This window comes from Bolinopsis microptera, chromosome 10 (genome assembly GCF_026151205.1).
Source record: "Bolinopsis microptera isolate Bmic1 chromosome 10, MBARI_Bmic_1.0, whole genome shotgun sequence".
Taxonomy (NCBI): Eukaryota; Metazoa; Ctenophora; class Tentaculata; order Lobata; family Bolinopsidae; genus Bolinopsis; species Bolinopsis microptera.
The window spans coordinates 9,698,711-9,725,508 of record NC_087081.1 but is presented as its reverse complement, the minus strand read 5'-3'; the positions used below and the strand labels follow the sequence as shown (position 1 = coordinate 9,725,508).

The 26,798-nt window shown below is 37.0% G+C and overlaps 1 protein-coding gene across 2 annotated transcripts in view; it reads right to left on the bottom strand.

The window, feature by feature from the left end:
• Positions 1-5,153: 5,153 nt before the first annotated feature.
• LOC134822284 (zinc finger protein 729-like) overlaps positions 5,154-26,798 on the bottom strand; it is a 50,785-nt gene continuing 29,140 nt past the window's right edge. The window contains exons 24-40 of one of the 2 annotated variants that reach the window (XM_063833194.1): positions 26,590-26,688; positions 21,621-21,746; positions 21,383-21,443; positions 21,073-21,190; positions 18,111-18,359; positions 17,420-17,621; positions 16,716-17,088; positions 15,350-15,468; positions 14,578-14,683; positions 13,995-14,120; positions 13,719-13,860; positions 12,767-12,935; positions 9,297-9,469; positions 8,974-9,058; positions 8,611-8,732; positions 6,829-6,963; positions 5,154-6,678 (exon numbers count right to left, since the gene is read on the bottom strand). In XM_063833194.1, the coding sequence (XP_063689264.1) occupies positions 6,061-6,678; positions 6,829-6,963; positions 8,611-8,732; positions 8,974-9,058; positions 9,297-9,469; positions 12,767-12,935; positions 13,719-13,860; positions 13,995-14,120; positions 14,578-14,683; positions 15,350-15,468; positions 16,716-17,088; positions 17,420-17,621; positions 18,111-18,359; positions 21,073-21,190; positions 21,383-21,443; positions 21,621-21,746; positions 26,590-26,688 (3,023 nt within the window). In that variant the 3' untranslated portion in view covers positions 5,154-6,060. The remainder of the gene's footprint in view (positions 6,679-6,828; positions 6,964-8,610; positions 8,733-8,973; positions 9,059-9,296; positions 9,470-12,766; positions 12,936-13,718; positions 13,861-13,994; positions 14,121-14,577; positions 14,684-15,349; positions 15,469-16,715; positions 17,089-17,419; positions 17,622-18,110; positions 18,360-21,072; positions 21,191-21,382; positions 21,444-21,620; positions 21,747-26,589; positions 26,689-26,798) is intronic. The other variant, XM_063833195.1, reaches the window with a different exon arrangement.

The window sequence follows — 26,798 nt, the reverse complement described above, 5'->3', positions numbered from 1 at the left end:
GAGGATTGGACCAAGTACGGTCCCCTGCGGTACTCCACTGTCACTGATAACCGGCATTGGCCTAGAATGTTTTCCATCAACAATGACCGTTTGAGTCCTATCAAGGAGGAATTGCTCAATCCATTTGTACAGATTACCTTGTAATTGTATTCCATACGACTTAACCTTTTTAAGAAGTAGGGAATGATCCACCTTTTCGAAGGCTTTAGCGTAAGAAAATGTGTAAGAAAATTTGCACATAATATACAATTTATACAATTTATACATCGATATAAAATTTATACAAGTTTATACAATTTATAAAACTTGTGTTCGAACTATAAAATTATTTTAGACAATATTTCTTAAAATATGACCAGTACCTGCAGTACTCAGTACAGCTGCAGTAAATGGAATAAACTTAAAGCTTTATATTAAAAGTTTGCGCAAACAGAATGTTTTTGTAAGTTGCGATAACTGTAACTGTAAATGTAACGTCTAGCGTTCCGCTGCTGTAATGTAATATATAGAGTATTGACTTATTGAGAGTGAGACGCTCAGTTCAATAAGGCCCCTTCCTGATAGTGATATGTGCCAGATGGTGAATGGAAAACCTGCGCTGTTTTTTAGGTAAGTTTAGTCAATACTACTGTTGTACTATGGTCTAATGGTCTATTCAGCATGCAGTTTGTATGAAGATTGAAGATCATGATACTGTACTTTCAATTCACCAGGAGCTTACTGGTGTAACATACTAGGTCATTTGTTTTGTAGACCGTGAAACAGTGTAATAAACAAACGGACAGCGACGATATAATGAGCTATAAGTAATTAATAGTCTCAGACACCCTGCAGATGTGTTACACTAATAGTAATGTTACTGCATTGTAGTTTGTCCAATAACATTTTAAAAATAAAATACAGTAAATAACTCCTAAACGAGAAGAATATACCACAACAAACACCAATAAATGATAAAACTTTATAAGGAGGCTCACAATTTTTTGGGCTACAGAACTAATTACCCCCAAAATCGGTGAATCGCATAAAATGGGGGTTATAGAATATAGTTGGTATATAATAAAACTAAGAGGGTGTATAAAATGCAGGCAGGGCATAAGCCTACTAGTGATCAGGGTACACTGTATAGCCTACAGCTAGTGATACTAGTACCTGTACTAAGCTACTAGTGGCTGTAGACTAGGGAGTATAGTAGGGACTGTGCAGTGTGCAGTGTGCAGGTTATACTCATAATATTAAACCAAGTACAGGGCCGGCCCCTCTTAAACCACAATCTACTCCTGTTTAAGGTTTAAACCACAAACTGGTTCCCGTGTAAACCGCAACTTTGCTCTTTTTCAAGTTGAACTTCAACTTCAGTACTTGATATTCATTCGAGATAGTAAACGATAACAAAACCGGTTAAACTGCTGTGCAATTGAGCTCAAATGAAAGCAAGAAACTTTGGGATTCCACTAAAACATGTTACGTGGAATTCAACCGTCATATTTACAATTTATAATTATTCGTAGAATTAAAGTGGGATCTCTTTCTTAATTGACCACTGACTGCAGTGAATTAGAGGAAAGTTGAAAGTCATGTTTGAGTAATCAATATACAATAGTTCTCCTTTACGCTTTATTAAAAATTGAAATGCTAATTTCAAAATAAATTTATAGGCATCCCAGGCATTTTTATGACACGTACATTGACAACTTCATAACATCACAAAATACTTTTCACTTTACGTTTACAAATGAACGAATGAACAAGCACAAAGCAAGGTAGATTATTTTTAGAGAGGCGTCTTTCTTTATGTTCTGTAATGAAGCAGGAAGCTGTTCTTGCTCCTATGACATATAACGTAATCAACCGAGAGGTGAGTGGGGTTTCCAAATGATTATGCTAGTGTTATAATTTTGACTCAATAGCTATGTGCATGGCCTGGGGGTTAAAAATTGTCCAAAAAGTGATTACGTAATATGTGAACGATTCTTAATCTTATGATACTTGCCCTGGTTCTAGCTTCAAATACCTCTCATTTGGTGCTGCTCTCCATGCAGAAAAATCAAAAATGTATGTTTAGTATGCGTTTATAGTAAAAAGGTAAAATAAAACTCGAGCGATTTGTATTTGAGCAATTTGAATTTGATCTGTCCACAAAAAATAAGATAGCGAACCTCATGCAACGAAATGAAGTTTAGATCCTACGAGTACGCACTTACTAAAGTTATACAAATACAAACTACAACTCAAGCGATGACATAAACTTTCAGACGCAGACGTAGAATCAACCGAGCTGCGAGTGCGTGAAGGTTTGGACGGCATTGTCCGTGCTAGGTGGGTATAGTACTTGTGCAACCCAATTCACCAGATCACAACACATCAGCAACGTGATGCAAGACAGCCCAACCAGTACAACTTCATACTGATACAGGGTACCACCACCCTGGATCAGGAAATGCAATATTTTCTTACATTCGTGTTCTACAAAAGAGCGCACCTAGGATGAGCAGGTGAATATCTATATGAGAAATAGGTTAAGTTCGTACTATAGAGTCACGTGCCTCATAGTCATAGATATCATGGACATATCTTTATCGCGTGACTAACTATATCACAAAAATATGGAAGTGAATTTTGGCCTTAGTCCATCGCTTTAAGCAAACAATATTCATTCTTTGAAATTGGTGAATGGTCTTAAAGTTAAACAGTAAAAGTAAAACCCTGAACCCAAGATACCCGATCGTTTTCCGTTGCACCATGAATTCAACTCGAAAACATAAAAGGATCTGATCCGCGATGTACAAGTTTATGATGACAATTCTCCTCATTCTCTCTCTCTCTCTCTCTCTCTCTCTCTCTCTCTCTCTCTCTCTCTCTCTCTCTCTCTCTCTCTCTCTCTCTCTCTCTCTCTCTCTCTCTCTCTCTCTCTCTCTCTCTCTCTCTCTCTCTCTCTCTCTCTCTCTCTCTCTCACTCACTCACTCACTCACTCACTCACTCACTCACACACACACACACACACACACACACACACACACACACACACACACACACACACACACACACGCTCTCTCTCTCCCTCTCTCTCTCAGAGAGAGAGAGAGAGAGAGAGAGAGAGAGAGAGAGAGAGAGAGAGAGAGAGAGAGAGAGAGAGAGAGAGAGAGAGAGAGAGAGAGAGAGAGAGAGAGAGAGAGAGAGAGAGAGGGTTTGTGTGTGTGAGAGAGAAAGAGAGAGTGTGTGTGTGTGACAGAGAGAGAGAGAGAGAGAGAGAGTGTGTATGAGAGAGAGAGGGAGAGAGAGAGAGCGTGTGTGTGTGTGTGTGTGTGTGTGTGTGTGTGACTGAGTGAGTGAGAGAGAGAGAGAGAGAGAGAGAGAGAGAGAGAGAGAGAGAGAGAGAGAGAGAGAGAGAGAGAGAGAGAGAGAGAGAGAGAGAGAGAGAGAGAGAGAGAGAGGGTTTGTGTGTGTGAGAGAGAAAGAGAGAGTGTGTGTGTGTGTGACAGAGAGAGAGAGAGAGAGTGTGTATGAGAGAGAGAGGGAGAGAGAGTGTGTGTGTGTGTGACTGAGTGAGTGAGTGAGAGAGAGAGAGAGAGAGAGAGAGAGAGAGAGAGAGAGAGAGAGAGAGAGAGAGAGAGAGAGAGAGAGAGAGAGAGAGAGAGAGAGAGAGAGAGAGAGAGAGAGAGAGAGAGAGAGAGAGAGAGAGAGAGAGAGAGAGAGAGAGAGACGCACTACGTAGATGGTTCCTTGTGAGAAGCGATATACTTGGATCTTCTGGATACGGCCGTAATCAATTGATAGTCATAGGAAGACTGAATAAAGTTATGATTGTCTCGAAGGGCTTGAACAAATTTCCGTCAAACCGCGTCCTCCGTAGTGTGTGCACACGCGAACGCGTGAGCGATGTAAGGCGCGAATTTGAGCATCGCGCGCTTAAAATGCGCGGCTCACTGAACTGACGACAACTTACTCCTATATACAGGACATTGGAAAATTTTGCGCTTACGAGATCTTCTTTTCAACATTGTGACCGATTGCGCGTTGCCATGTTTTCAAGATATACACGCCATCACATTTCCCGCCTAATTTCCAACTTTGCACTATTACAAACACATGGAACCGTAAGTGGGCCTCAAAATTCACTTATAATCGTAGAGTTTTAAATAGTGGACACAATCCATATAGGATAATACATCCTAAAGCAAGACCTTTCTAACCGGGCCTACCGAATCACAAAGAAACACAAACTTTTGGACCGTGATTTCCAATCGAGGATAGATTTCGCCAACACATTCCTGTCCAAGCACAATGTGGATCCCTACTTTGAGGACGAAATCTGGTACAGCGACAAGGCCATATAAACGGATATGTCAACTCCCAGAATGCAATTCACTGGGGCTCTACTAGACCGGATGAAGTGGTGGAGAGAACGGCTTTTCCTGAAAGGTCACGATCTGGTTTTTATCCTAAAAATTTGTGTTTCCCTTTCTAGCAAAGTCATCATCGGTATCCAATCAAAGCCTAATGAACTTCATTAATACACGCTAACGCCTTACTCTTGATCAGATTGGGTGACGAGATCACTAATTGAGTGCAAATATCACTGACTGAGTGCTCGGATCACATATCCGATGGATTTTAAAATGGTCATAACTCAGCCATATTTAAACCAATGAACTTGAAACTTTTGGAAAGGTTTTCAATTATCAAGCCAAATGTGTGCAAAAAATTTTGAGTTCTTAGCTTAAAGCTTTCTCATTTTATGAAGACAATAGTGAAAAAGAGGGAGTGTCACGCCACGCCCACTGTAATTGGGCGTGGCTTACGAAACTTTCAGGAAATCTAAGTTTGACCCATATCTATAATCTCTGAAATTTTGGTGCAATTTGGAGACGAATTACGTGAGTTATTAAGAGGTTGCGTGTGGGTAGTCACTTATGGGCCACCCTGTATTTTGATTTCGCGAAAGGAAAAATCGAACAATATTGCCTATGCCTGACATTTTCTCCATACTTGAAGCAAAATTACTCTCTCTATTATGATACAGGATATACAACTACACATTGCATATGACTCACAAGCACTATGACTGTTTGCGGTTACGTTAAATTAATATTAATTATTTTCATAAACTATTAGTCAGTTTATCAAAAATATCATAATAAAAACACTGTCATCATAATAACTGTAAGGATATAATTGACATTCTATAATAATATAGGTATAAGACTTTAAACATTCTATACCACTCATAATACAAGAATTTTAGCAGAACTAATTTCTTTTCAAGGATCTAAACCTTCAGAAAATTATTATTCTGAAGTTGATTCTTACGATCGGCCGAGAAGAACACAGAGACACTTCAGAAAAATACCAGTAAATAATCGCCCTATCGTTCAATTATCGGATTAATTACATAAAGTAAACTGGTAATAAGTTTGTTAACGATTTAAAAATGTTTTAATATCACGAAGTATAACAGTACTGCGTTGTTCAGTAAATCACGCAGTAAGTTTTTAAAATGTAGATTATGATTGATGCTTGGGATATATCAAACTATCACACGATTATTGAAAATGTAACGCAACATCGCTTAGTTTATGATAAAGTATGAACGTAATATTATCATAATCAATGTGCTATTATTTAATGAAAATTAATAAACACGCTGAAAACTGTGCAAATTAAATAATTTTAAGCTTCAAACTGTATGATTGTTTAAATTTAAAATTGATTACCATGGCAAGAATCATTTTAAGTATCTGAAAATTAAACAGCACCACTCGTCAACTCATTAAATAAACAAGTATGGGTTCATAAAGTGTGCTTGTGGAATGTTGGGTTCATAACCTGAATATTTCTAAACTCAACTAATACAGTTTTAACAGCTCACAATAAAAATCCTTGAGTCCACTAAAGTTAACATCACACACACACACACACACACACACACACACACACACACACACACACACACACACACACACACACACACACACACACAAATGTGCAGTGCATATATTATAATAAAAAGTCTTTTAACAGTATAAGCTGATATAACTAAACCTCCCTCCCTCCCTCTCTCAAGTAGTTACCTCCTCTGTTTTTATAGGTTGCACCGCCTCCACATCCTCAGCGCCCTTGTTCTCCTCCTCCACTTCCTCATCACTGCTTTCTTTCTCAACTGGCTCCTCTTTTTTGGGCGCGGTCGTGTCCCCGTGCGCAAACATAATGTGCATGTTCAGTAGACCTTTACCATCAAATTTAGTGTTGCAGATCTTGCAGATGTGGGGCCCAGCGTCAGAGTGTGTTTTCCTCATGTGCCGATCCAGGGAGATCTGCGCGGAGAAGGCTTTCTTGCATTTAGCACAGACAAAGTCACGGCATTTCTCGTGGACAGCCCGCACGTGACGTTTCAGCTTGCTCTTATCATCGAATATTTTCTCACATTCCGTGCACACATTGGGTCCGGGGTCCGCGTGAACTTTGTAACGATGCCGATCTAAGTGCATCTTCTGATGGAAGATGTCATCACAACTCGGACACCGGAACTCACGGGGTTTTTCGTGCACGGCGCGCACGTGGCGCTTGAGACGCGCGGGGTCGTCGAAAAGTTTACTACAAAGATGGCACATGTTGGGGCCAGTGCCAGCGTGTACTTTGTACCTGTGCCTGTCAAGCTGAGTCTTGAACTTGAATACCTGTAATTATACCAAGTTTCAGAAACAGCTTGTAACATAAATCAGGGTAAAATATATAGCTTAATAAAATAAACAATTAAACTTACTACTAATCTAAAAAATAAGAAATCCAAAAATTTTAAATTTAATAAATAAAACTAAGTTTCTAACCTCGTGACACTGGTTGCAAGTGTATTGCTCATCATCACTATGGTTACTATGCATGGTGCGGCGATGACGGGTTAACTTGCCGATATCCTCAAATGACTTGTGACACAGACTGCAGTACAAGTCCTGATACCCTTCCTGAAATAATGTACAGTTAGGGGTTTCTAAGGGCAAAATAAAGGTGTTAAATGCTTTTATCTTACTGAATCCAAAACATGCAATTTTAATTAAAATTTCACCTGAAACCATTAAATTTTTTCATTATAAAATAAGATTTTCCAAACTATGACGTCAATATTATCATTTATAATAGTCCAGTTGAGCAGGTAAAACGGGTAAAAACACAAGCTGTTCTGTTGTTTTCGAACAAAATACTGAGGTATAATTCAAGCTGTTTTTATCGATTAAAAAATAATGCATGCCAATATTATGTTGACCATCTGGTATGGTTTGTCGTTTTTTCTAATCAATATAATTTTATCGAAGATTTCTACAGAAAGATATTATACTTAGCTTGAGGCTGAACTTGAGGGCATATGGTTTTTGGCTCATAACTCAGTCATTTTTTGTCCAATCTTGATGAAATTTCATATACGAGTTCAGGAGATCACTAGCTACAAGTAGAGTACCATAAACCTGGGTTTTGGGCATGTTCAGGGTATTTGGATAAATTGGGCCTAATTTGTACAAAATATGGGCGTGGGACCCCCTCAAAATTTCGGTCACTGGTCCTAGTTTGTTGTTCAACTGCTATCTCGAAATCAAGTTTCACAAAAATATACCCTTAAAAGAAGTGCTGCTCGATTTAATAAATTGGACTGAGTAGATGCCTTGATACATTAAAAGACTCGCGCATTTCTCAGTTAAACAGTTGCTATTAATATTGCCCATAGAATAACGAATTGGATCGGATAACTACAGAGAGCAATCTTGCAGGATATTAAAATTATTTGACGTATTAAAAGTTGGCAGGACGTTTATATGTTTTTATAGGTGCCTAGATATAATGTACCTATGCAGTTAATTTATATTAAGGTATTAATCTTAAGTAGGTTGGTGAGTAAGTCTGGACAGGTAACTATTAAACTATTCCAAAAGTCAGAGCTGTAATCGTATCAAACTCTCAACCATTTCTCGGCTGACTATTTTTGCAATAAAGTTGGTGCCACTCCTTACGACATCGTAAGCACAGAGATTCAGGGTGTTTACAATTTTAAACTTTATTAAATAGCACCAACGTTTGAACGCATTGGTACAGCTTTTGGTATCCGTACACTTTGCCTCGAAATTTTACTCACAGAAAACATGCGTTTTTATCCTGTGCGTAAATAATTTATTTTGCACGTGCATCTATTTTGCGATTGTATCTATTTTGCACGTGTATCTATTTTGCACGTTTATTTATTCTGCACTTGTATGAATCAAGTTTCACAAAAAATACCCATTGCTTCCCTCCCCCCTCCTGAACTCGTATATGAAATTTCATCAAGATTGGACAAAAAATGACTGATTTATGAGCCAAAAACCATATAATGCCCTTAACTTCAGCCTCAAGCTAAGTATAATATCTTTCTGTAGAAATCTTCGATACAATTTTATTGATTAGAAAAAACGACAAACCATACCAGATGGTCAAAATAATATTGGCATGCATTATTTTTTAATCGATAAAAACAGCTTGAATTATACCCGTATCTCAATTCTCAGTATTTTGTTCGAAAACAACAAAACAGCTTGTGTTTTTACCCGTATCACCTGCTCACGTATCTCAGTATTTAAACGTACAAAATTAAGACCACTGCCGGAGGGGTTCATTTCTAGTCCCTTATGATAAACACTGTTGTGGTTCTTCTGTTGAGACGCCGACAAGAAGATCTGATCACATGCTTTGCACATGAAATCTGGCTCTGAAATTTGAAGGTATGTTAGTAAGGTATGTAAAAGTATGTAAAGATACCTTACTTAGCTATGTAGAGGACAAAGGTGTTTAGGTTATAGAGGTATGTTATTATGTTACTTAAAGACAATATTATATAGCTAGGTAGTAGTTATGTTAAGATATTAAAATAAAGAGGCGCATATCATTATGTGTTATTTAACTTCTCGTGCATAACTCAGCTACAATAGTAAGTTCTGATGAAGACTAACCGATAGTGTGGTGTTCGAGCTTGTGTCTGTCTTTAGACACCCTATCAGTGAACATGTCGTCACACATTGTACACGCGTACTGCATCTGTGAACCGTGTGTGTGTGTGTGTGGTAAGCATTTTATTACCATCACAATTATAATCATGGTAATTAATGTAAAGTTAAATCAACAAATTATGTAATCAATGTTAACTTTTAAGTTAATATTAGCTACTTAATATTGATTATTTAAGTTAATATTAATTGCATGTACAACTAATAAAGTCATAAACTAACATGTATATCATCATAATATTAAGTATTAACTTGACTAATAAACTAACCTGTATAGGGTGCATTAACTTCATATGCTTCTTAGCGTTGGTAGTGTCCATGAAGAACTTATCACACTGTTCACAGTGCGTGTCGATCCGTTTACCGTGTACCTCGTACTTGTGCCGGTCCAGGGGTACTTTACCAGGGAAGTTCTGGTTACAGTCCCTACACACGTGGCCACCTGAGAGTTAATTAAGTGATTAACTAATTAATTAAGTGATTAACTAAAAATCTTTCGTATCACTTATATGTTTTAAATATCCCCCTCCAGAACTAATTATAGTGAGAGAGGTTTATATCGTATTAACTATTAAGATATTTAGTAGGGATGTTTTGATTACAACTCGTGCACAAAGTATTCGATTAGAATTTGACATTCTCATTATTTCAGTATAATGAAGTTGTGGCTTGACACCCTGATACAACTTACAAGAGCTTGATAAGTTGATACAATAGTAAAGGGCCTGATTTATCACTTTGAAAGCTCAAATTTGTCACATGACCTCTCAGCACACGCACGTGACCACACTCACGTGGCGAGGGTGTGCTAGGTGTCACGCCTAAGCTGCGTTTCAATCACGCTGTCAAAGTAAACCATTTTGTCGCAAATTTGTCGTAAGTTAAATTCTTTGCAAATTCTTTGTAAAAGATCTGACTATATAACTGTAATACTAAATTTATAAACGCATTCCATGAGCTATGATGGAAATTATGTCTCAGTATTCAGCTGAGATCTTGCTTCGATTTCGATTTGCTGCCAGCTTTGCAGATCACGATTAGGTCTTGCTACGTTTATTCGGGTGAATATTATAGAATATATCAATCACCGATCATGAATATTCGGAGGATAATCGTCTAATTGAGCATACGTCTCATCTGCATGATACTGTTTGATTAATTAATTAATTGGAATTTATAATCTTTGTTCGATTTTAAGTTATTTAAGGTTTAAACTCGTTTTCGTCAGAAGTTAATTATGTTATTATATTATTATCGAATGATGACCTCTTACAATACATTAGGAAGCAAAACCTGTGATTCTCAATTGAAATTACCAAACCAACAACAAACAAAAATATCCAAAGAATACAATAACCCCGAGATAATAAAACGTATACAATTGCAATTATTATTCCACTTTAAAAACACTGCTGTATTTTGTCTCAAATTCTCAACTCTCAACATGATCAAGATTCGTTTAGTCGAGTTATTTCAAAAATCTCGACTATTTCCAAACATAGAACTGCCTCCAGAGCTCCCAACTGATATCTCCAACCGGTCTCCATGCGGATGCCTCATTTAGTCCTCCTCTCCCAGCTCATCCATCTCCTCCTGGAAACTCTTCTCACTAGATCCACTGGATCCACTAGATCTGCTGGAGAAATGTTTGAGCCGATGTGAGGCACATTCCACAGATTCTAGAGCAGCTGTTTCGAATAGTTTCACATCTTTCATGCGTTTGGCACGTTCTATAATCCGGCCAATATCGTAATCGTGCCGTTTGTAGTGTGTTACCATGGCTCTGAGGGACCGCTGTTTCAGTGCCAGTTTCTGTACAGAGATTTCAATCTCGGTCAATTCCCCGGAGATAAAACCGATGAAACGTTTGTCACGTGATGTCATTGGTTTGCCACGTGACGTCATTAGTTGGTTTAAGGGAGGGTTTGAGGAAACGGTCAGAGAAGGGCAGTTTGCTTCGTAGGAAAAAGACATTGAGCTGATGTACCCTTGGTGGTTGTTGATATCAAAACCAAGATATTATTTGAAAATAAGGGCTGATAAAGTGAGCACAAATATATAGAATCGAACACAAAGTAAGATAGTGGAGTATATAATATCAAAACATATGATATAAAACGCAACATAATGCTCCTAACACAAATCAACCTGCTGCAGAATAACCTAAAGCTAAATGGTAGGCGAACCACCAGATTCTCATTAGAAGGTTGAATCATAACACTTAATATGCAGAGAGTGAGCATGTTATACCACTACCAGGGGGGAATGTTCGACAAGCATTTATAATGAGGCGAGCCGTGATATCTGACTCCGACTTATTAAGATAATTGATCAATTAAACAAGTTTTATTAGTGATAATATCCAATTAGTTTGCTCGTGGGCGTGTGGAAAACTCACAAAGTTCAAAACATGGATTCATTCATTTAAGATGGATACGTGACTACGTAATTCGGGCGAGCGGAAATATGGGGCTGTTTTTTCATTACAGGTTAAGTTCCGGCTATCAGGGGATTGGGTTACTTGATCGAGCCGCACCCTCGCACAGTGTGCAACCTTATCAACAGCTTGATTGCTGTGTCGTATCACGTGATCTGATGACCGCCCAATCTGTGAAATGGTTGAAAACGTTTTCAAATCATATGCTACATGTAGATAAGGACCTCTATACCAATGTATAAAAATGGATTTATTTCAGCAAGCAATTTAATATAAAAAGGCGTGGTTTCCAACGATCGAATTTTCAAATTTTGGCGACAGAATCCTCGAATGCTTAGTTACAGTATGCTATCTGCAAACTTACTTCATAGTCTTAAACATGAAAAATGGCTAGATGCTACATGCCCAAGTGTTCGCACACTGACTTATATAGCCCGCTGTACTTATACTTTGTAATATCATAGTAAACTAAAAAAATCAAAAGTATGATCAAATTCAAGTGGATACATAATATTAAATCCCTCTTCCCATCCAATCATCTATCATATTACTCTTATAATAACAATAAAAGACTAGAAATATCTAATGACAAATCTAACACAGATGTAAGCGTACTTTTTACAGTGAGAATCTACAGCTACCACATGAGGACTGAGGAAGCATCAATTTGTAACATTGTACCATGGAGTTACTACTGTTACTAACATTGTACCATGGAGTTACTACTGTTACTAACATTGTAACATGGAGTTACTACTGTTACTAACATTGTACCATGGAGTTACTACTGTTACTAACATTGTACCATGGAGTTACTACTGTTACTAACATTGTAACATGGAGTTACTACTGTTACTAACATTGTACCATGGAGTTACTACTGTTACTAACATTGTAACATGGAGTTACTACTGTTACTAACATTGTACCATGGAGTTACTACTGTTACTAACATTGTACCATGGAGTTACTACTGTTACTAACATTGTACCATGGAGTTACTACTGTTACTTTATGATAATACTAACGGACAGGTGGATTGATAGTTCCCCAATCCCTGTCTCCCACTTTATAAACTGAACAGTGAGCCCCTCCCTTTATATTACCAGGGCCTTTAAGCCTTTATATTACTTATGAGCATACGTATAATACTCCATAGCACCCAAGGTGCAAGGGCGTCGGATGCTTTATTTTTTAGATTTGATAATCAGTTTAGACAGAGGTTCTTAGAATGACACAGACAGACAGACAGACAGTGGGACACACTCACAGACACTCTTACAGACTGACTGATATACTCACTTTTATCAACAGAGTCATGAACAGCACGTAGATGGTTTCTCAGATATCTGGCATCCTCAAAGAATTTATCACATTCCAGGCACATGGTAACAACCTCTTCGTCATGCACATAGTACAAGTGCCGGTCGTATTCACTACGGGACGGGAACACTTCCTGTAATTCAATTACCTAAATAGATTACAAGTAAGTTACAATTAAGTTATGTAATATATTGAGTTACAATTAAGTTACAATAAAGTTACAATAAAGTTACAACTAAGTTGCAATTAATTAACTAAGTTACAATTAATGCCAATAACGCTCAATTAATACAGGCTGTTAAATTCGCCAAATTTTCGTCAAAAAGTACGGCGTATTTAGAGTTCTCAGAAAGTACGCGAATAATTCGCCAATTTACAACTTCAAGTTTTAATTTTTAGGGCTGTTAAATTCGCCAAAAAATGCGCGGAAAATTCGGTAAAAATGCGGCAGTGGGAACGCGCAGCATTCGCGAGTCTATAATCTAGTTTAATATGTGAATTGTGACGTTATACTTCAAATCTCAAACTTACAAATCTCGACAAATAGACTAGACTGTAGAGGAAATAAAGTAATTTCAAGTATATTAAGAGAAGTGAGTTTACTCCATTGCATAACGTCTTCGGGTATGACCTAAATTTAACCCCTTGCGATCTTGGTCAGTACCCACGCTAGTCACTAACCAGTAACCACGCACGTGTTGCGGGAAGCACATGTTTTGGCAATATTCCACCATACAAAGCCAACTTTCGTGAATATTTTGATATGGGCACTTGATTTCCTGTTCCCGTATTTTTTTAAAGTGCGGCAATTTTCAGAAAAAACTTCGTACGCGAATTAAATTCTAATAATACGTTTAGTGCGAATTTAACAGCATTGCAATTAATTACAATCAATTATTACATGATACATAAAGTGGCCGATATTTCTTACCTCGCAAGTGCTACACTTGAACTCAGTTTGCCTATCATGTACAGATCTCATATGTCTTTTCAGGGACCTCGGGTCTTCAAAATACTTGTCACATTCAATACACATACTTTCTATAGTTTCACCGTGTTCTTCGTGCCGATGCCTGGTGAGATGGCAATTGGATACAAAATATTCCAAGTAATTTTTCTATAATTATTGGTCATCCTAGAATAACTATGAGCACGTTGGAATTGAAAATAATTAACTAATTAAGTCATTAAGTAACTGATGGATTACCTGTTGAGTATAGTCCTCCTTGGGAAGGTTTCCTCACACGTTTCACAAACCCATCCCTCTGTGTTACCGTGGACTTGCTTGAAATGTCTCTTGTACGCATTCTTATCATCAAAGAACTTCTGACATCTGAGAGAAAATTAGTTGATTAATTAAAAATGAACAACTTAATTAATCAAACAGCTACTTTGCTTTGTCAGTTTAAAGGGGCCACTGGAAAACTTTGCTCATATTTTGGCCTCTTGTCTATTAGCTTGTAAAGTGGTAAAGAAAAATAGGCATAATATAATATATACAGGGGCCAACAGGCTGAGGTATAATTCACTATAAATTAGTTTATTGTGATACTAAAGTCGACTAAGCTGATTTAAATAGGCCACTAAAGCGTGCTTAGCTCATGTGGCCCCTTGTTTTATATTGTAGATAGGGACGACCATAGAAACAAGAGAGGAGAGGGTGGGATCTGATGGAGATCTAATTAAATTAATGGTCCAGTAATACTTGTATATAGTAGTATCAAGAACTCCCTTCGTGGCCTCCATGATCGTTGTATTTAATCTCAGATTTCCCGCGAATAAACACTTACTTTTCGCAGTGAGAATCAACAGCTATGCTGTGTATAACAGTTAGATGCTCGTTGAGCTTGTGTTTCTTGTCGAACCGCTCGTCACAGTGCTCACAGATTATACGACCTGTGATTATACATGTAATTAATTATTAATTACATTAATTATTAATTAATTACATTAATTATTAATCTTTGTTAATAAACTACATTACTTTATGACTCACTGAGAGGAAATAATCCCAAAAAGTAGTTCACCCTGTCCAGGGTAACCGGCTAATAGGCATCATGTAGCCTCCAGGCTCGACAAACCCCGACGTGTCGAGATATGTCGTATCATGTCGGGCCCACCGGCTACATGAGGCCTAATAGGGTATTGTTGCCTAATAGGGTATTGTTGGTATTTTAAAAAAATTTTTAATTTAAAAATTAAAAAAAAAGGAAAAAAAAGAAAAAAAAGACAAGACAAGCCTCATCAACAGCCCGTGACTGCAATTGATCAATCTTCTTTAGGCAACTTCTAATCACTTTTCATCCATTATTAACGAATCCCGACAAACCCTGACAAACCCTGACAAACCCCGACACACCCCGACAAACCCTGACAAACCCCGACAAACCCCGACGTGTCGAGATATGTCGTATCATGTCGGGCCCACCGGCTACATGATGCCTGCTAATGTTTACTAGCTTTATCCAAAACAACACGTGATAACTCTAAAAAACCACGTGACTGACAATTTGTACCACGTGTTACAACGTACTGGTCACGTGGTCACGTGTTACAACGTACCTTGTTCAGCTGCGTGGAAGGAGTCCATGTGTTTGACAGCCATCCGCCCATCATCAAAGTATTTGTCACACAGTTCACAGTAGTCTACAGGAGGGTCGTCGTGCTTCTCGTGCAGATGCCTGTAATATGGTTAGTTATTAATTAATTAATTAGGCAATTAAATAACGATTAATCAAGTTAATAATATGCTAGGAATGTCTGAGTAAGTTGATAAGATTGTAGGCATTTTAATTTAGAGATAATTTATAGCTTATTTAGATTTCACCGTCGTTACTCGTTATCAACGATATGAACAATAATTTACCGAGTAAGACTTGAGTCCTATAAATATATAATATACTTAAATTTACTGAATATTTATTTTATAGAGATATATCCTATAATATATAGGCTATATCTCTTATAAAATAAATATTCAGTAAATTTTGCGCACTATCTGAGCATTCGCGTCAGTATTTAACAAATTTGCAATATTCTTCGGTTTTAAATGGTCGAACTGCATCATTGCACTTTATTCTAGTAAATGTGTACCGCTACCCAGTCATAGTGACATTTAAGTCCTAGATTTCAGTAGAGTGAATATTATGCAATAAGTCAGTAGATTTTTCAAACGATCCAGGATTGTTTTTAAAACAAGGCCTATTAATAAAGTAAGCGTAAATAAATATGCGAAATTTATACAAGTATAAAAATGCTGTATTCTTTGGTGTTAAATGGACGATCGCACTTTCTTCTCCCAAAAGGTTTTGACTGAAAAGGAAAATTAAACACCCCTCCCGCCTACACCAAACAGCCGCGTAAAGGCCGTAATAACACTGCAATTTCGGGCTTTTAGAGGTCAATATTTCGCAGCCGTGCTATAAAATTAATATTATCCTGCCACGTGACACACGCACACCACTCTGTTGTATTTAAATTATACCCGGTCTTACTGTTAATTTAGTCACGATTCAAGAACGTTTAGCCAAGTGACACCCAGCACCATCGTCTAATATTGTCTGATCCACGGTATTAATTGGTCCAATCAGGTTCAGCGGTTGAAAATACGTTATAAAGCTATTTTGTGTATGAATCTATTTTTATACGCCCTTTTAAGTCGCTAAACAGTTTCGTGACTACTACTAGGTGGTTTCTAAGTTTGTACTTAGGAGCTATTTTAAGTTGCATGCTTTACAGAGCTGCAAATCCTAACTATTCTCGACTATTTATAGTGTTTTCAACATTCCCTTTTTTCACTTCACTACCATTGTGAGTAATCAACCTTTATTTTGCACGTGATTTAACTCTGCTTTTTGTTTTGTTTTGTTATTAAAATATATTTTGTTTTGATTTCTTTTTCTTTTTAACAATTTCTCCAAACTCTAACCTGTTGTACTGAGAACGTCTGTTAAACTCAATACTACAATCATCACAGGTGAGGTGAGCCTCAGTGCCCCCATGGACCTGCCACTTGTGTCGCCTCAACTTGGGGTTATCATCAAAGTACTTGTCGCAAGTCTCACAGTAAAACTCCGGGTCCATTGCGTGTTTCTCGTGGTTGTGACGGTTGTAGAGGGAGACGCGCGAGAAATAGAGCTCGCAATCTGCGCAGTGGGGTTCTTCTGCTACCATGCCGTGCACGCGCTTGTCGTGCCGGTTCAGGGCAGTGGAGTCTATGAAGAATTTGTCACAGAGCGCACACCGGCAGTCAACATCCTGTCCGTGTGTCTCGTAGAGATGCCGACTATATGCTGTCTTTCCTGGTTGAAGGCGGGGGTCAGTTATTTAACTTAGTATTGCAGCTTAAAACTGAAAGGCAGGAGGAAACTTGAACCACAGAAACACAGAAATAAAGGAACACAGATAAACACACTGCTAGGTTTATGCTTATCTATACACAAGCAGAAATATGGACAAACTCACTGATAAAGACGGAGGGACAGAGACTACAAGTAACAAACTCACTGATAAAGACGGAGGGACAGAGACTACAAGTAACAAACTCACTGATAAAGACGGAGGGACAGAGACTACAAGTAACAAACTCACTGATAAAGACGGAGGGACAGAGACTACAAGTAACAAACTCACTGATAAAGACGGAGGGACAGAGACTACACGTGATCTGCTCACTCTCCTGATCATCTTCACGAGGGTCTGTGTGACTCTTGAAATGCTTCATCAGCCGTTTAGCATCTGATATGAATAGTCCGCATATCTCGCAAATAGTTTCTACTCGCTCGTTGTGCACGTTCATTCTGTGGAATTCCAGCGCTGAGAGGAACTCAAATACCTGACAGGGGTTCAAGTTAGTTGTGGGGGCATTATTATAGCAGGTTATGTTTTATTGGAGGCTATTTAAAGCCACGATAGCGAATACAAATAAGTGAAATTAAGACCACTGTCCATGAAACCACAGTCCATTGGCCTGTACAGGAACAAGTTTTGGACAGTGTCCAAAGCTTGTTCCGGTATAGGCCAAGTGAAATTGATATTAATATGAAATCCTAGTAGCTCATGTTTAATCTTAATGAATTTTTTTGTAGAACTCGAACATCAGACCTTACTTTAAACCTTTTAAAGCGATCGTTTTTTATTTTGTTTCGTTTTACCAGGGATCATCACCATTTTCGCCATAAATTTTGTATGTTTTCTTTAGTTTGTACACTCATAACAAAAGACGTCGAATCTAAATAAGTTGATGAAAATCCCCCTTCATTTCACTCGATTATTTAATATTTAATTAATTAACGGATCAATTATTTAATTTTAACAAACTCACCTCATTGCAAGTATTACAACTGTAAACACTCTCAGAAGTGTTATGCATAGTCTTGTGATGCCTCTCCAGCCCTCTTAGCTCTTCAAAGTACTTGTCACATGGTTCACAGTAAGTGTCTATCCTCTTCAAGTCTTTCTCTCTCATGTGCTTGTCCAGCGCGCTGCGCTTGTCGAATATCTGCTCGCACCGTGCGCAGAAGAACGGGATTTTGTGGACTTCACGCATGTGCTTTAGTAGGCGCTTAGAAGTCTGAAAGAAAAGGTTTTGTAAATATATTCTGAGTAAGGACGTTATTTAAGACGATATTATACCAAGCAACTGTCAGCAGATAAATATATATATATATATTTATCTACAACTGCAACTGGTTTTCTTCTCTTATAGAAAAAGGGCTCTACTAGCTGTAGCTAGGAGCATGAAATATCGGTACAAAGCAAACTATGCAATTGTCAAACTATAAGTTTCATGTTTAAAAAGCAATCTTCAGTGACATAATTAACATAAAAATGGCAAACATAATACAACACAGTGCTCCTTTATCAAATTTTATAATTAACAATTAACAATTACTCAATACTACTAAACCTATATAAATAACTACAAATCCTAATAACTAATAAATACTAACTAAATATGTCTAACTAAGAATTTCCTAGAGTGCCTACATTTAGAAATAATTTCTGATCTTTTATTAATAATGCCTGGGGTTTTAAGTATGTATAGTTTCTCGTCTAAGCAGAGGCCACAATGCCCCGCTCCAGCCTTATATTTCTTCGATTTAGTAATAATCTTCCAGTCTATATATTTATCTATCTTACTATATATAAAGCGAGACGATATATATATACCTTCTTAATCTCGATCCAGCCTTGAAGAAGCTAGTACGTGCTGACAGTGTATTTGTAAGTCACCGAAAGAATCAAACTATCGGTGGCATGCTTGTACACAATAAGTATCGTGCTAGTGGAACTGTAAGTAGTGATAGAGATGGAGAAGCCACTGTTAGTCAATTTCTTGAACCAGACGCTGCAATATTGCCGGCTGTTCGGGAGGCTGACAACGCAGGGTGCCATGCCTGTGGAAAATGCTATGTTTGTAAGCAAAGTTTCCTGTCCCCTTGTTCCAAATTTAGTAGTCACCATTCCAAACAAGTTTTCCCTATTACTAAATATATAACTTGTCAGAGTAATAACCTTATTTATTTAATGGAGTGTAGAACTTGTAAACAGTCGTATGTAGGATATACTACTTCTAATCTCCCTAAGAGATTTTCTAATCATAAGAGCCACATTAAGAAAGGTATCAGAAGTTGTAAGTTAGTAAATCACTTTTTAGATATTGATCATGATTTAGATTTTAGTTCAGTAGCCTTATATAACTCTTCACTTAGTACGCACCTTTCTGTTATTATAGTGGACGCTCTTGAATTTAAACCTGAAATAAGTCAAGCAGATAGGGAAAAGGCCATGGAAGCTAGAGAGGGGTTCTACCAGACCCAATTGAAAACCCTTGAGCGTTATGGGGGTATGAACACCCTCGATAGTAACCACATCCTTTTTAAATCCGCTGGAGCTTAGTGTTTAGTTTATTTATTTTATTTGACATGATCTCAGCCTATAAACCCGTGTTTAGTTTACAATATTGCTATCAGAGACGTGTCATATTCATTACTATTTATATATTTTTACTGCTTGATTCAGAGAAATCTAGCTTTTTCCGAGAAACTAATCTTTAATAGATTAGATAAAATGTACACAGCCATTCTTTTCGTTTGATTATTACACAGTTAAGTATATTTTAGTTTTGTACCGTTTTAAGTCACATAGTTTTGTACGTCTTCCTAAGACTTGTTTTCCTTTCCTAGTTTGTAAGTTATTTTAAAGATTTGTGAATATTCCAGTTGCTTTTAGAACAATTTTATCTCAGATAACGATGTTTAATAAAATGATGCAAAGACTTATTTCGAAGATCTAATCAACACCGACTTTTAATGTGTAGGAGTACAGCTACAAAATATATATATATCTGTGCCATTTTACTGACACCACGGCATCAACTTTAACGCGACTTTCCGCAAAAACCGTAAAAGATATACAACTGGAACTTTTTTGGCTGGGTCAAATGCTTTAATGGCCTTCAAATCAGCATGAAAAAATAAAAAATTGGCCAAGGAATAATGATTTTAGAGCCTAAAATTTGGACCCCCAAGTGGTGTCAAAAACGCCAATTAAATAGGTAATAATTATAAAATTAATTAATTAATTATAAAACAAATATTTAATAAAACAAATATTTATTTTTACGGCACAATCAAACAATATCAATAATAAATAAATCAGGGGAGGTTTGAACTTTTGAAGAGGTTTCAAGTGCCGAAGGCCACTGCTTATCTTTAGGATTTGAGAGTGACCTGTGCTTGAAACCCCCTCAACCATCCACTACGTCAATATACTAATTACAGTATACAAATATAGAAAAATATAATAATCTTAAATTACTTATTGGTTTAGTTTGGTGACAAAGGAGAGCCCAGTTGAGTTTTAGTTTAGCTTTAGGTTTTGAATCACAGTTTAAAAGGTTAGCCATGTTTCATGGCAGAGAGAGATATCATGTGTGCATAGCCGTACCGGATGTAGAGTTTGAGATACAATATAGATTAGTTACCATGTATTAGGGTCATCTCGATTTTGGAGGGATAGCAAGTGCTTTTAGTATTTTTTTTTTTAGTATTTTGAGTCTTGACACCGGCCGTTTAGGGTTATATTATACGGGTTCCTGCTAGTATATATAATGCTCATTTCAAGTTGTTGAAGCTGAGTTAAAATGTTAGCTCTCAATGGCTTACAACATGACAGTCACGATACCGCAATTTATGATTTCTATGACAATGTGACGTCACGTGAGCTCCCCAGTGACGTCACGTGACAAGATCTGAAGATAACAAGTAAGAGATATATATTACCGGTTGGTGAGCAGCACACTTGAAGCAGTAAGTATCCCAGTGTTGGTCGTGAGTTAGTCTCATGTGGTTCATGTATCCTGTTTTGCTGGGGAACTCTCCTATATTGCATTCCAGACACCTGCCAGTTTTTATTTTAATATTACTGAACTGTATCATAATATCAATGTAGGCGAGGAGGGTTAATAATAATAATATATCTTTCAACCTGTTTCTCAAAATCTTTCTTATGTACCAAATGGCAATCAATGTAAATGATAATAATATGTCTTGTGTTATTAGAAATCAGTTACGTAACGATGTAAAGTTCTACCTATAAAGAATGTAACTCTCATCCTCCTCCTCCTCTTCCTCTTCTAAATCTTTCTCTTTATCTGAACAGCAATTCACATTAACCACGTGACGTCATTAAAACAATCATGTGAAATCTTCTTGAGTTCTTGATATCACGTGTCGTCATCAAAATAATCGCATCAAATATGACTTCCCAAAAATATCACGTGACGTCACTACGGTAACACACGTGACGTCACCACGGTAACACGACCTACCTGCTGCGTGAACGGAGACTCTGTGTCTGTACAGCGCTTTCCTGTTCCCAAAGTACTTGTCGCACTTCTCACAGTACTGCCTGCGCGGCTCATCATGAAGATCGTGCAGATGTCTCAGAAGGTCACCTGAGTAAAGGGAGCATATATGGGGCTCTTAGTTACGAGTTAGTGTTTTTGACAGTTGTTGTGTTAAAGGATTGACTAGAGAATATTTGTCATATTTTGACAGCTCTATCGTTTTTTATTTGCAATGGTTAAGTGAGTTAGAATTTCTTAGTGGACGAGTTTTTCTTAGATGATCTAAGAAAAACTCGTCCACTAAGATCATTAACTGTTTATTTCAACAGTGAAAGGTCAACTAAAGGTGTCAAAATTATGATTAAACTCTACTGCGTTCAGCCAATACGATGTCGTAAGGGACAATTTGTAAAGCTAAACCTATTGCTTAGCGAGCGAGTGGGCGGAGTTCTTATAAAAACGTTGTTTATTTTCAACAGTGAAAGGTTCCACAAAGATGATTGAACTTCGTGGGTTGCGTTGCCACCAAGATCATCTTGGTGAAGATTTCGCAAGATGTCGCAAACGACAGCGACAGGTTCAATATGCTCCTATAATTTGCACAATTCATCTGAACAAAGAACTTATCATAATCAGTAAGCATTTGTGTCTAGACACAGTACACACTCCAATGACAGAATGATATCTGTTAAATCGTTACTATAATTAAAATATAACACTTATTTTTAATGTGCACGATAAACTGATAACTAACGTTATGTCTAATACTAGGTGGTAATCCTGCGCGGTCGATCGCTTATTTCGAGACGTAATACAGCTTAAAAGTTGAAGACAAGTTCAATCAAATGGATCTTTAGACACTTATTCATCTTTCGTGCAATTATCTTGAAGTAAAGTTTTTTAGAATGGAAATACTTTTAGCTTTACTGATGGAAAGTTTCACGATGTTCTAGAGTCAACGTCATCCATTTAAGTGACAAAAGGACGCTACATGTCACAGAATGACTTGATTTTCCGTTAAAAGTAGCCATTAGGTAACTTCATGGCCTTAGCAATGTTTATTTCGTGTTGGAAGTAAATTATAAGCTCTCTGTGGAATTTGGCTAAACGTGGTATTGACGAAATTTACGAAATTACGTATAAATTGACAAAATGGCGACAAAATGGCGTACAAGGTCAAAATTTGTAACGCAAACGAAACAGCGCGCCAAACAAGGTAGATTGACTGAAACATTTTTCACGTGCGATAGCTCTACTGCGCGTTCCACAGACATGTGGGCACCATTTCACCGAAAGTTTGGTTGTTTTGCGCCGTTGCTAGCTGGAGTTATATTTCAAAATGTGTGCGAGTAGGCGTGTTTCTGACTTGACTTATATTATTGCGTTTATCAAATACACGGATATTTGTAAACTTATCATACTTTATGCTTTCGTTTGGAATAGTTATTTGTACATAGATTCCAGAAATTTTCATGATTGCATCATTTTATTACAATTTATCATGAGCTTTTGAAAACAGTCCGACGCTGAGCCCAAATTTCAGCAAAATAACGCCGTTTTTTCGTAACACTTTTTTTGATTCAATGCCGTTTTAAAATCACGATATTCCAACAATGCAAGTTTTCCCAGAATTATGGCCGTGTGTTCTGATCTCATCATCGTTAGAACTATACCATGATACCAAAAATTTGTAAATCCGAGAAACAAAATAATTATTGATTATCACCTACTAATACATATTATATAATAACTAACAAGAATTGCGCCCGTTGTTTCGTTTTGGCGGACGCTAGATTTCCATTTCACATTTACTATAAATTTAAGTAATAAGCTCCAATCAGCTCACTTCAATCTTCATGATAATAATATTGATAAATTATGCATTAAGTACAGGAAACACTTGAAATTTAGTTCAATTGCCAAAGAACTTAACTTGTAAAGCAAATAACTTAAATTGTAAGCAAAGGTAAACTATACTCGTGTACACATCAATACACTACGCGTGCCACGTACAAATTGGGCTTATAACCTAATATTATACATTACATCGTATACATTAAAACACTGTTGCGCCGCGCATTCATAGATCACAGGCTATCTATACATCACATCTCCGCAAGCAATCCTCTCGCATGCGCGCGGCTTTTCCGTTGACATGGTTACTAACGGAAGTAAGGAAGGACTGACGACATATTCAGACCCACCTACGGCAATCTCCAAAATCCACGTTTTTCTGCAAAAACCTCCATTCGTAACCTTTCACTATTGCCTTTTTTCAAAAGGGTGAAAAGGAAAAAATACTTTAGATTGGAATAGCTTAAAATGTCACAGATGAAGGACACAAAGCACCATGATTATGAACCGAAGTTTTTGAAGATCACAGACACAACGATACGCGTGATACACGTGATACACAACGCGATGTCACGTGATATAATCACGTGCTGTGTTGTCAAGTGATATCAAGAGCTTATAAAGTGTTGTCACCTCCAATATCTACCACTTCCAGGCATCTTTACTGGAACTGGTTATAAATTGACAGGTTGAGATTGTTGTGGAGACATTCAGTGGCTTGTCACAAGGGTTATGTGACAAGAGTATCTAGTCTCACTTTACTTTACTGGTCTCAGCTTGACATGGTAATAATGATACGGTTATTTCATGTTTATTTCACGTTTATTTCGCGTTTATTTTACGTTTACATGACGGTTATTTCATGTTTATTTTACGTTTACATGACGTTTACATGACGTTTACATGACGTTTACATGACGTTTACATGACGTTTACATGACGTTTACATGACGTTTACATGACGTTTATTTTACGCAAAATGCACCAAGAAACCTAAAACAGAGTATCATTTGAATCTCCGCGTCCGGTTATGTGGCACTTTATTTGATAAGGTATTCATCAACCCTGGTGGGTTTAATGCATAATTTGAAGTTTGACAAAGTTCCAATATTAATATTGTCACCTGTAATATCTACCACTTTCAGTATTGACTAACAGTGCAATCCGCAGTATCAGAATCATTTTCTGCTGATGATACTTTGATACCACCTGTATTTCAGCATTTAAATTTCATAAAACTTACTAATTTGGCACGTTTCATTCACAGTTTGGCAGTTCGGCAAAATGTTGTAAAAAGTTCGTTGAATTCAGCACATTATTTCGGTTCGGAAAAAATTCGGTATGTAAATTCCTAATTCATTAAAATATACAATCGAGTACATTAGAGTCAGTTGAGCTCATTAAGGGGGCCGGGGGGGGGGGGGGGGGGTCTTCATCAAATTTCTTTTGATATTGACTTTATAGTTGTTTCTGGTAGAACGGAGTGATATCTACCAGCTGCTTTTGGTCCCATGGAAAAATATTGTACCTAGCCAAAATTATCGCCGGTCTTAGGTCAGCGCTTATGTGTAATTGTATTGCGCGAGCGATTTTCAATCGCAAATTCTGAAAATCGAGTCTAAAAATCTATCTTCTCCTACATTTATTGAGCAATCACCCTGAAACTTTCAGGATATGTTCTAGGGACCATTTAGAAGAGATCGTTCAAGCCAAAATTTTGAGATAGGCCTTTAAAATTTTTTAATTAAATTTTGAAAACTTGGACCTGAAAAAATCGTAAAAAAACGAGGTCCAAGATTTTCAAAATTTAATAAAAAAATTTTAAAGGCCTATCTCAAAATTTTGGCTTGAACGATCTCTTCTAAATGGTCCCTAGAACATATCCTGAAAGTTTCAGGGTGATTGCTCAAAAAATGTAGGAGAAGATAGATATTTAGACTCGATTTTCAGAATTTGCGATTGAAAATCGCTTGCGCAATACAATTACACATAAGCGCTGACCTTAGACCGGCAATAATTTCGGCTAGGAACAATATTTTTCCATGGGACCAAAAGCAGCTGGTAGATATCACTCCCTTCTACTAGAAACAACTATAAAGTCAATTTCGAGAGAATTTTGATGAAGACCCCCCCCCCCCCCCCCCCCCCCCCCGGCCCCCTTAAGATAATCGGATTATCTTAATGTCATAATCGATACAATAAGTAATTTATACTTTATCGGCTAAAAGTTCGGTAAAAGTTCGGCACCTTTTAAAATTTCGGCACCTTTTAAAAGTGTGCTGAGTGCGTTTTCCTCAACTATGGTTTCATTATACATCTGACAAGATTATCTTAAGGGGGCCCCCCCGGCCCCCTTAAGATAATCGGATTATCTTAATGTCATAATCGATACAATAAGTAATTTATACTTTATCGGCTAAAAGTTCGGTAAAAGTTCGGCACCTTTTAAAATTTCGGCACCTTTTAAAAGTGTGCTGAGTGCGTTTTCCTCAACTATGGTTTCATTATACATCTGACAAAATAACATTATATTCCAGTGGTTTTTTTGAGATGTTATGTGCTTAGTACTAGTACTGTAAGTTTCCAATCAGCGACAATCCGGTATCCTGTACTACTGAATTTTTTGTTAACTTCCTCATATTAACACTAAAAGCAAAGAAACAATTACTTGAATTTGAGAGGTTTTGACAAATTTCATTTAAAATAAGGTTTTGTCATTGCGGTATTTGTCAACCTTGATTCCCCTTTCAGATGGATTTAACGCATATTTTATTATTTCAGCTATACTAGTTTGTTTTTTGTTTTTGTTTTTTGTTTCAAAACATTCATTTCATAAATTGTATGATTTAGAAATTTATCCAGAAAATTTAATTATCTGGTTAATAATTTTTGTTTATTTTAAACTATTCTACATTCTTTAAGTTGACTCACTACTTATCCTCTATTAAAATACCAATTTCTTTGGGCGATCCTCAATTGAGATAAAAATTGCGCTTCATTTATTTTCATTATTTATTCATCTAAGTCAACTTAATCGATAAGTAATTAAGTTAAGTTATTCAACTTAGTAAGTTATTATTATTAAGTTAATATTAACCTGGTACAGAGAAGGAACAGGTGCATTTGTCGCAGTTGATGATTTTCTCCGGTTTTACTGCGTGATTTTCTCTGTTGTGCTTGCTGAAATCTTTCTGATCTGAAAATAATTAACTAATTAGATAATTAAAAGAAAAGCTCATGAAATTAACCAATGACACATTAATGGTACATTTATCAAGGTTCCATAATTAAAAAACAGAGATTAAC